The following is a 10,918-nucleotide window of genomic DNA, read 5'->3' as shown; positions in this document are numbered from 1 at the left end:
TTCCCTTACAACCCCCTTTGGTCAAAAGGGCTTGGTTAGTCCCAGGCTGTGGCTGGGTATAGAACTTGTGGAGCCAGAGAAGAGATTAGCGTCCAGGGGCCCTGGCGTTCCACAAGCTCCTCCATTACACTGTGAACAGAACATTTCCACGGATTTTCTACCCATTTATATTCAAATTCCTTTTGGGCCCTGGAATACCATTTCAAGATCACAGAAAAGGTTTCAATTTAATATTTATTGCACACCGTGGGCAACTGCCAAGTCCTCAAAAACACAAAGCTTTGCAGCACACAACTTCACTCTCAAGGGCTGTGAATGAGATCTACCAACTATAAAAACAATTTTGTGGAAGCGGGTGGGAGAGAACAGTAACTTGGGTGAAAGACGACACTACAGAGTTTGGAATGGTTGGGCAGGTCCTCCAGCATAAGCACAGGTACAGACAGGGGTGTAAAAATATGGTCCACGTGAAAATCTCCTTTCCCTTAGCCCCCATGCCTTTAAGGGTGTTTTTCCGTCTCCTCTATTTCTAGTTTTCTCTCTTCATACTTTCAGTTTATTTATATATAATGATCAACTCCCTTGCCTCTGCTTCACCCATCTTTCTGCCCAGTACAACTTTCCTGGGGAGCATTTTAGCAAAAGTACTTAAAAGCATTAAAAGTCCAAACAAATGATTCCAACAGTTTTACTCAGGAATTAATACTAAAGAAACAGGGATGCTTTCAAAATCTTAAGTTACTTTAAGTATTATTTATATTTGCATAAAAACCTACAAGCCTGACAGTGGAGAACTAGTGGATATATTAAAATACATCCATTAGAAGAAATTATTAAACCATTAAATTTGCTTTTCAAGGAACATTTAATAACAAGGTAGGTAACATACTTGTCTAACATGGTACTTTTAGATCATGGAAGCTAAAGCAAAACATCCTGTTCATTGGGTGAAAACAGCCTGCTTAATGGTGTACACTGCAGTGACATTTAAAAAAATACTGTAATTATAATTTCAGAACTTCAAAATTTGAGTGTCAGTGTTCTCTTTTTCGTATGGGAAAGGAAAATGCTTTTGAAAATCATTTGAAGCTTGGACGAAAATTCCATGGCTATATTCTTAGGATCACTCTGTAGTCTTCATGATACAGATGACACAAGGGAAGCTTCAATTCAACCTTTTAGAGAAGACATTCCAGCTCGCATGATCTCATCAACCAGGAGAATGTTGGTGGCAATCACAGTGCTGAAAGGGGAAGGAAAAATCAGATGGCTCAGATGTGACATATGAACCCCAAACTGTGCAAATTATATCCAATTAACTTTCTCCTTTCCCCTCAAAAACATAGAAGGCTAGTTTAGTTTTTATACTTTCAGCTGATTACATTTTTATGAAAATAAAAACAAAAAACCCCACGTAATTAAACATACCAAGTAAGAGTATGAGGATTCTCTAAAGGTTATTTTAGTTTTGGCTGTCTCAAACTTACCAGGAGTGAAGAAGCTGTTTCTTTACACAATAGTTATCCCATATGCCTACTTCAGCAGCTACCATTGGCTCACCTGTGAAGTAACCCAGTATTCTTAAAATCACACACAGAAAGTTGGAAGATCAGAATGCAAAGAAAACAGAGTATTTTGTGATTTGCTCATCACTGATTATTCTCATTATCCAAAGTTCCTCAATTAGTCCAATTTTGCTCCAAACTACGATCTCTACTCAGAAGACATCCAGTAATAGTAATGCGCTATTTGGTTACCAAATGTTTGAACATCTCTATTTTTCCAGATGCATTCTTGTTTGTTCATATTAAAGTAGAGCACTTGAGGGGCGCCTGGGTGGCGCAGTCGGTTAAGCGTCCGACTTCAGCCAGGTCACGATCTCGCGGTCCGTGAGTTCGAGCCCCGCGTCAGGCTCTGGGCTGATGGCTCGGAGCCTGGAGCCTGTTTCCGATTCTGTGTCTCCCTCTCTCTCTGCCCCTCCCCCGTTCATGCTCTGTCTCTCTCTGTCCCAAAAATAAATAAAAAACGTTGAAAAAAAAAAAATTTTAAAGTAGAGCACTTGACTGGCCAAAATGGGCCTACCATTTCCCTCATTCCAGAAACCCTTTCTACTAATGTGAATGTATGATGCTGTTGACAGTAACAGGTCTTACAAATACTGCAGGATTCTGTTATCTTTCTTCCACTCTACTTTTCTCCAACATTCTTTTGTTTCCATTTTTTATCCTCCCTGATTTTACCTCACCTGAATCTAGTTCTCCCCCTACAAATAGCTGTGTTCTCTTACCTGTGTTCAAGTCCACACCTACAAGTTGACCTGATTCCGAATGTTCTGCTTGAACTTTAACTAGTGTTTCTTGAAGGTCAAAACCAGAATTCTGAGCAAGAACCTAAATAAACAAATTTAATCCTTTAAAAGACAGAACCCTAAGAAGTGATAAGAACCATAATTCCAATTAGTAAAAACAAAACAAAAAAAAAAACCCTTAAGATAGACCAGTATTTATGTTCATATCAGAGAATAACTAAATAGAACATTTGTTACTAACCAACTCATTAACCCACCCCAAGCCCAGCAATACACTGGTCATAAACTATATCCCTAAAATAGCATACAAGACAAAACAAAAGAGCAAGCTTGTATTCTAGTATAACTCCTACACTGCAAACTCTTAAAACAGTTTATCTCCTGCCATCTGAAACTTCAGTTATTCAACTCCCTTCCACAGGAACCAAATACATTTGGATAAGAGATACCTGGCTCTAGTTATGTTAGGGAGAAAATGAATAAAACTTGTTCACTCAAAGTCTACATGATAAAAATGCCATTATCAAAAAGCTCTCATCAGCTAAATCATTTTGATGTAGTTAAGAAAACTGTTAAAGTATTCATACCTTGGGAATAATGAGCAATGCATCAGCAAATGCTTGCACTCCAAGCTGGGCCCTGCCCTTTACACTGGGCTTATATTTAATCAAGGCTTCTGCCATTGCCACTTCCACTGCACCAGCACCTGGAACTACACAGCCTGTTGGGGGCGGGGGGACGGAGAGAAATGCTAAGTTGCAGAGAAAACAAAACTGTAGAATCATTTTTAAGAAAATTAAAACACACACAAAAGCCATCCATTTCTTGAGAATTTGGCATAACCACCACAGTGTTAATACTGCACTTGAAAGCAATACAAGCAACACATCAAATAGCAAAATGGCCCAATTTAACTAGTACTTGGAAGCTCTTGCAAGGTCTTAGCATTAGTTCATTTATTTGTATCCACTTTTAATCATGATATGCTATAAAAAAGCCTCGCATACCATCACAGGCATTTTAAAGGGAAGACTTTACTTTTGCATGGTGTCTGGCTGTGTAAATTACTGATAAAAAGAACACAGTATTCAGCCATGCCTTTCACACTAGCAAAAGAATATACAATAAGGATCTTACCATCATCAATAGCATTTTTAACAGCCCTCAAGCCATCTCTTATTGCATCTTTGATTTGAGTGAGTGTGTGCTTATTTGGTCCTTTGACCAATAATGTGACAGAGCGAGGGTTGTTACATTTCTCAATAAAGGTGAATTTCTCTTCTCCCTATGTGAAAAAGATATTTTCAAAAACAGGATATGGTTATACAAAGAATGAAGAGGGGTTTATGGAAGAATAAGTAGTTTATTAATAGGAAAACAACATACCAATCACATTAAAGCAAATAAACTACTTCATATAAAAGAAATGTGACTTTTCCCATCAATGGCTTATCATTACTATACATAAGCATCAAAATGTATGTAAACAAATCAAAAATATGATTCTGGGTTTGAATGAATTCATGAACGAAACATCATTGTATTATCATCTTCAGAAAGAAAATACACTCACCAATGTATATTCATAGACAAGTCCTGCATGTCCCAAACAATCAGGATTTAGGTCATCAAAAGAATTTAGAGCTACTCCACCACAAGCAAGAGTCAGCCTGAAATATTGGAAGTGTTTTAAGGGAGACCTGTAAGTGGCTTTGTTATGTTTGAAGAGATTAATAATTTTTAGGAAGCGATCTTTCAGAATTACATACTGAAATTAGATATTCTGAAATGTATTTTAACTCAAGCCTCTCCATTCACCACCAACCAGCTAAAAACCAGTCTTTTCTCCTAACTCATCATTTAAACCAGGCTTTCAAAGTTAGGAAATACTCCTTTGATAAGAAATCTAAAGGCGAACAAGAGCTCTTTATTGTGGTGAGCTCTGAGGAAAAAGTAGTTCTTTGAAACCCCTTGATGCTGTCTCTCGACATGGTTACATACATACACATTTCATGGTTTAAAATTAAAACAAGCATATACCAAAGTTCACAGCAGCATTATTCACAACAGCATTATTCACAACAGGACATTTGAGGAAGAAACTCAAATGTCCACTGATAAATGTATAAATAAAATGTGATATATTCATACAATGGAGTACTGTTCATCCTTGAAAGGGAAATGAGATTCTAACATATGCTATACAACATGGATGAACTTTGAAACTATCATGCTAAGTGAAGAAGCCAGACACAAAAGGACAAATACTGCATGATTCCCTTACAGGAGGTACTGAATTTAGAGACAAAGTAGAATAGTATTTACCAGGAGTGGGAGAAACAAAGTTATTATTTAATGAGTAGAATTTCAGTTTGGGAAGATGGAAAAGTTCTAGAGATGAATGATGTAATGGCTGCATGATAACATGAATGCAATTTAATGCCACTGGATTATAATTAGAAAAAATGAGTAAAATGTTAAGTTTTATATTATGTGTATTTTATCACAATAAAAAAAGGAAAAATGTAATTACAGGAGAAAAAGCAATCCCAGTTAACTTGCAAAATAAATAAAATTTACATCACCAAGATAATCTGGTATCTGTACCTTTCCATATTTCTCCTTTTAGCCCTCCGCAGAGCTACTATGCCTTCTTTTGCAAGAGCATCTAAAGAAAAGGGGTCAATTCCCTGTGGCAAAAACAAGTTAGTTTTAATAGAAGTCACCTTAAAAATAACAATGAATGATACAGGCTCATTTATAAAGTAAAACTTCATTCTCACCTTTTGATTAATAACCACGAATCCTTTATCTGAATCACCACAGACTTTCTTTTTCAGTTCTATTATTTTTTTAACTCTATCTTCAATGAATTTTCTTTCAGCTTTTACAAGCTTCTCTCTCTCTTCTGCACTCTTGTAAAAAAAGCCAGAATTCACTTCTCTATTTAAAAAAAAGTTGGGGTGGGGGGGGAGGGAAATGTTTATTTATTTATTTATTTTTAATTTTTTTTTTTCAACGTTTTTTATTTATTTTTGGGACAGAGAGAGACAGAGCATGAACGGGGGAGGGGCAGAGAGAGGGAGACACAGAATCGGAAACAGGCTCCAGGCTCCGAGCCATCAGCCCAGAGCCCGACGCGGGGCTCGAACTCACGGACCGCGAGATCGTGACCTGGCTGAAGTCGGACGCTTAACCGACTGCGCCACCCAGGCGCCCCAAGGGAAATGTTTATTTTTTAAGAAGATAAACCAGCCGAAGAAATTGGGTTAGTCTTGAGATTTAACAAATAGTTAACTCCAGTCCTTATCCCTGGAATGTTTTCAGAAGTTATTTTCTATAATTCACCCAAACCCAACTGAGGCATTAGTATCCTTAGAGTAATCTCACAAGTGACTTGCCCAAAATACAAGCTGCTCCACCTCTCCACTCCATTTGTAAGGAGCTATAGACTCACGTTTTTTCATATTCTAATGACACATTGCACGTGAGGATGTATGCATCTTCTACTCTTTTCTTCATATCAGGATGCCGAGCCCCATGGTCTAAAACAAGACCTCTGATTAAGCTGTTAAAATACATATAGTTATTGATTTCTAAATGATACATAACATATATTAATGAAATTCAAACACTAAATTGAGACTGTATTGATAATTTTCACACAACTTTAGGAGTTTTTGAACAAGACTTTTGGGTGAAACCAGGCAGGTTCAATTATGAAAAAACAATATCCAGAACATAACAGACACGACCCATTCAAACAAAAGTAACAACCCTTATCTTGTACAGGAAACTGCAGAGAAATAGTTGCAAATGGCTGGCTATCAAATTGTGATTACCTCCTTTAAAACATATTTCTCTTAAAGTTTGTTTATTCATTTTGAGAGAGAGTGATCATAACCTGAACTGAAACTAAGAGTTGAATGCTGAGCCACCCAGGTGCCCCTAAAAATATTTTTTAACTTGGTCATTGAAATATATATTTTAAATTCCCCACCAGTCTATTATGCTTTGTATCCCACAATTCAATAAATCACTGATGTAGCTCACTTTTCAGAATCACTCTGACTATAAACACATCATACCAGTAACTTCAAGAGGAAACACTACTGAGCAAACTAAATATTCACCTAGGAATACACACAGGAATTCAGAGACAAAAAAAAAAAAAAAAAGTCGAAACAGATGTACTGTAAAAAGTGCCTGTAAATTTGGAAACATACCATAAGGATTTCATAGCATCCTACCACGTACCTTGTATCAGTTTCAGATTTATGTTTCATCTCCATAATCTCAACCATGAAGAGGTCAATAGGCTCATCTTGTTTTTTAATGGCCAAAATCGAATCCACCACAGCCTACAATAGGAGCATAACCATTAGATGAATTTGATTTGCAGAAGTCCAGACACTTATGCTGCTTGTTCTACAGAGAAGTGTAGTTTCTTTAAAATCTCTGAACTGATCTAAGCCCTTCTCTATGAGCTAACAGAATACATTATTTGTAAAGGATTGAAGTCATTTACATTCCTGACATCTCAATTTATAATTAGGTAAAGAATCACTGACATCCCCACTATTTTATTAAAAATATTGACGACACAAGTTTTTTTTCATAATAAAATTTCCATTTTATAAACCTTTAATGGAAACTCTGATTATATCTTTATAACCTGGTCAGGTATACTATTATTTGATCTTCTCATTTTACATTTTAGGAACACACATCAGTTACTCTCACTACCACAAAAAGGAAACTACTTATTTCACATGGTATAACACTGTGAATGTTTTTTTCTTTTTTAATGTTAAAAAAAAATTTTTTTTTTTTTTGCCTGGGGGGGTGGGTGAGTGAAAGAAGAGCGGTGGGGTGGAGAGAGAATCCCAAGCAGACTCCCACTGTCGATGCACGGCTCCATCTTACAACCATGAGATCATAACCCGAGCCAAAATCTAGAGTTGGGACACTCAATGGACTGAGGCACCCAGGAGCCCTGACACGGTGAAGGTTTCAGATAGCATCCTGTAACCGAAACCAGGAAGTATATCAAGGGTCTTCAACACAGGTGTACTGTACCAAATGCCACATTTAACATACCTCTGTTAAGACATCAGCAAGTTCAGCATGCACTTTAGTACGTAGAGATGTTCTGGCCACATCTATAAGTGTTTCTCTGTCCATTTCTTTGCTTACTTTGACTTGTTCCAAAAACTGAAGTGCCTTTTCTTTTGCAGCTTCAAATCCTTCTGTTATTATTCTGGGATGAAGACCCTACAAACATATAATCATATAACCATCATCTCTAACACTGGAGTTCTTCAATTAGATGACAAAGTAAATGTTTAAACGAATATTCTGGACCATTTATATGCTTTAATACAATAAAATGTGCTGACCTTCTGAATACATTTAAAAGGATAGATAGTCCTTTCAATGCAGAGGAAAAGAACAGACATTGCTGTAGCACAGAGTCAAAACCAAGGGAACTATAAAGCACACTTGGGTTTTCACTGTGCAAACCACAAGGAATAACGCCCCAAACTCAAAACTGTGCTCAGGGGGACCATTTATTCACATCTTTTACGAACAAAAACAGGGAGACCAAGGGTCTGATTTTCCTCTCTTCCCAGGAATTTCTTGGCATTAGATCACTACTATGGTTTGCTTTAACTTTCAAACTACTCAGGACTAAAAAAAAGTTGTGAATTCTTATTTAAATTTACATTTTAGTTGGCTTTTTCTTTATAAATATGCCTAGTCCTGAATATCCGGTTTCTAGATCTCAACTACCAATCTATGTTATAGACATATATAAATCATATGCAATGCCACTTGATAAAAAAAAAAAAAAAAAAAAAAATCCTGCAGGCCAAGGAAGTTTCTTTAATCTGTCCAGGATCACAATAAACTTGTATAAGACCAGGCTCTGGTTCCAAGATTTAAGCCCCCTGCTCTTTACATTCTACTATACTGCCTCAGCTACTATTAACACATAAATTTATATAAATAAAATTCAGATTATTTCATGTTTACATAACTATCACAGAAACACAAGAATCATGTATACTTCAGAAATGTAGAGATCCGCCTGTTTCAGTAGTTCTCCAATGATTAGGACATTGGAAGTGGTACCATCACCAGTTATGTCATCCTGGGCTGTTGCTACTTTGGCTATTAAGGAGGCTGTTGGGTGTTGAATTTGCTGGAAGTAGAAAAAGAAGAAAATTACTTAAATTCAAACAGTCCAAATAAATATACCTTAAAATATCTGAAGGGACTCCTTTAAGAGCATCTATTTGCATAAATTGCCCAAATGATCAGCTACATGTGGCGCTGATTTAAAACTCACCATTAATTATTTTACACATCAATTTATGGTAATAAAAACATTCACATGTAGATTTGAGTGGATTATCTCCACTTTACTGATGAGGAAATGTGAGGCTTAGTTAAGGTTTATTGAAGGTGTGAGTTACAAGTAAGATATAATTTCAAATCCATGCATGCTTCTTTATGACAAATCTAGGACTCTTGTGACAATAAACCAGGTTCCTTCTTTTTTCTTTTTTAATACATATTTTTTACGTTTGTTTATTTTTGAGAGAGACAGAATGCGAACAGGGGAGGGGCAGAAAGAGAAGGACACATAATCTACCGCAGGCTCCGCTCTGAGCTGTCAGCACAGAGCCCTATGTGGGGCTCAAATCCATGAACTGTGAGATCATGACCTGAGCCAAAGGTGGACACTTAACCAACTGAGCCATCCAGGCGCCCCTAAACCAGGTTCCTTCTACAATTAAACCCCAGCAGCCTCCAGTTCAGTTGGAACGGAACAAATAATTAAAAAGAAAAAAAGTTTCTTTAGCAAAGATCATCGGTGAATGCTACATCACCGAAGAAAGGTTTTGGGAGAACAGGATATTCATTATGTCTCCAACATCACCCACAAATTCTTAATTACAAAAGATCCAAACAATGCTCCTGTACTGCTTTTGATTTTTAAATCTCCTATTCTCCACTAACCTAGTGCAGCCTTTTGTCTCTGGGGACACTGACAGTTTGTCTGCTAGCACAGGTCACCACTTAGCCAACTAAAAACAAACTAAAACTAACCTTCTAGGTTAGCTAATCCTTACTGAAGATGTTTACAAATATCTGCAAACTGAAGGCATGGTACACTAATATCAAAACCCTAAATTTTATTCTGAATTCAAACCACAGGCAAGTCATTTCCTTTCTTGGATTTTAAGTGCCAGGTTTTGGAAACTTAGGGAAGAGTAAAACAATTGCTCCTCTCAACAGTCTTATATTCTTGGGACAGTGAGACTTAAAAACGGTAAAGCAAAGAGTTTCGTCTCCCGTTCAGCTGGAGGTGGAGATGGACCAGACAGAAACTGCGGTTTTATAAAGAGAAAAAATAGCATATGAATAATAATAATAATGATAACAATAATAATAAAGTATAGCCGTGTTATCACATTTTGCACCTACCTGGGTCAACCGCTTAGTTTTCCAAATTTTAATAAATTTTAGTAACTACAATCCTTTAACCAAGGACTTACATGGCAAGAGTAGGGATTCAAAAATAAGTTATCAGACTCCCCAGGGTTCCTCCTGGCACTGTACTGTCAGTACTGTTACCAATAATAATCCTCTTCTACTTCCTCCAGACCTGCTGAGGGCTAATAGTGATTTCTCCTATTTTGAAAATGAACACTAAAAATCCTCTTGCAAATTACACGTAATACGGAAAACCAAGACATTTTTGACCTAGTATAGCAGTCTCTCACCATTTCATGAAGCAGCACATTGCCATCTTTAGTAAGCTTGATGTCTCCAGCACCAGAAACAAGCCTGTTCAATGGGCAGAAATGAACCACAGTGTGACTTTTTCAACGGGCACCAAATTAAGAGTCCCATTCAAATCCGGCTTTACCCAGAACCTAGGGAGCTGGGGCCACGCGGCTGGTTCTCTCTACCCAGCAATAGGAATGATGCAGTGCCCACCCCCTCCCTTCAGAGAAACGGTCGGCCGAACCCTTAGGGTTGCTGGAGCCCAGGGCGCGGGGGAGAGCCGCGCACGCGGGCAGCTTTGTTCTCCGCAGAGACAGCATCGATTACAAGGGGAAACGGCCGGGGCAGGAAACAGGCGCGACCCGGGAGTATGCGGGTAAGTAGGGCCGTAGCCGCGAGCAGAGGCCCGGGGGCGGCGAGCTCAAGGCCCTGGCCCCCGCCGCCATGCCCGCGACGGCGCGAGGTGCGTGGTGTCCGCCCTACCCTACCCGCCGGCCCCGCCTTACATCTTCATGGTGCCTTTAGGCCCCAAGTTGGTCCTCAGCACGTCCTGCAGTCCCCGGGCCGCGCTGATGTTGACCGCCAGCGCCGCCTGGGCTCTGGCTACCTCGGCCTTGGGGTTCAGGGTCTTCACGGCCGCCATAGCTAACCACCACAGGAAGAGGAGGAGACCCGGCGTGCGGAGTGCCTAAAGCCGGCTCAGTGTGGCCTGGAGGCGCTACCCGGGTCTTCTGGAAAAGTCGGGCGCGCCCGGACCGTCCCCAGCGTGCCCGCGCTGCTGCCATTGGGCCGCGAGTCGGCCAGCGCCGCTCA

The 10,918-nt window shown here is 38.9% G+C and overlaps 2 protein-coding genes and 2 non-coding genes across 5 annotated transcripts in view; 1 reads left to right on the top strand and 3 right to left on the bottom strand.

The window, feature by feature from the left end:
- Positions 1 to 216: 216 nt before the first annotated feature.
- Positions 217 to 10,861, bottom strand: CCT6A (chaperonin containing TCP1 subunit 6A). Of its 2 annotated transcripts, none has more exons than XM_019421759.2 (14): positions 10,612 to 10,861; positions 10,102 to 10,165; positions 8,379 to 8,513; positions 7,409 to 7,582; positions 6,566 to 6,669; positions 5,766 to 5,876; positions 5,092 to 5,251; positions 4,916 to 4,998; positions 3,882 to 3,978; positions 3,446 to 3,593; positions 2,896 to 3,029; positions 2,288 to 2,390; positions 1,488 to 1,560; positions 217 to 1,243 (listed from the first exon to the last, which is right to left on the bottom strand). In XM_019421759.2, the coding sequence occupies exons 1-14, from the start codon at positions 10,746 to 10,748 to the stop codon at positions 1,171 to 1,173; spliced, it is 1,596 nt and encodes a 531-aa protein (XP_019277304.1). In that variant the 5' UTR covers positions 10,749 to 10,861; the 3' UTR covers positions 217 to 1,170. The 2 variants fall into 2 exon arrangements, with proteins under 2 accessions (XP_019277304.1, XP_019277305.1); XM_019421760.2 differs by lacking the exon at positions 10,612 to 10,861 and adding an exon at positions 10,350 to 10,462.
- LOC128774787 (small nucleolar RNA SNORA15) lies at positions 3,267 to 3,406 on the bottom strand. The gene has a single exon (XR_008419254.1). It is a non-coding gene; the product is annotated as a small nucleolar RNA SNORA15 (small nucleolar RNA).
- Positions 7,696 to 7,829, bottom strand: LOC128774789 (small nucleolar RNA SNORA22). The gene has a single exon (XR_008419256.1). It is a non-coding gene; the product is annotated as a small nucleolar RNA SNORA22 (small nucleolar RNA).
- Positions 10,369 to 10,918, top strand: part of PSPH (phosphoserine phosphatase) — a 55,446-nt gene continuing 54,896 nt past the window's right edge. Inside the window, exon 1 of the mRNA XM_019421763.2 lies at positions 10,369 to 10,481. The gene's annotated coding sequence lies outside the window, so the exon portion shown is untranslated. The remainder of the gene's footprint in view (positions 10,482 to 10,918) is intronic.

Source organism: Panthera pardus, unplaced genomic scaffold, assembly GCF_024362965.1.
Source record: "Panthera pardus isolate Hobbes unplaced genomic scaffold, ASM2436296v1 HiC_scaffold_4, whole genome shotgun sequence".
NCBI lineage: Eukaryota > Metazoa > Chordata > Mammalia > Carnivora > Felidae > Panthera > Panthera pardus.
This window is presented reverse-complemented; position numbering and strand designations above follow the sequence as displayed.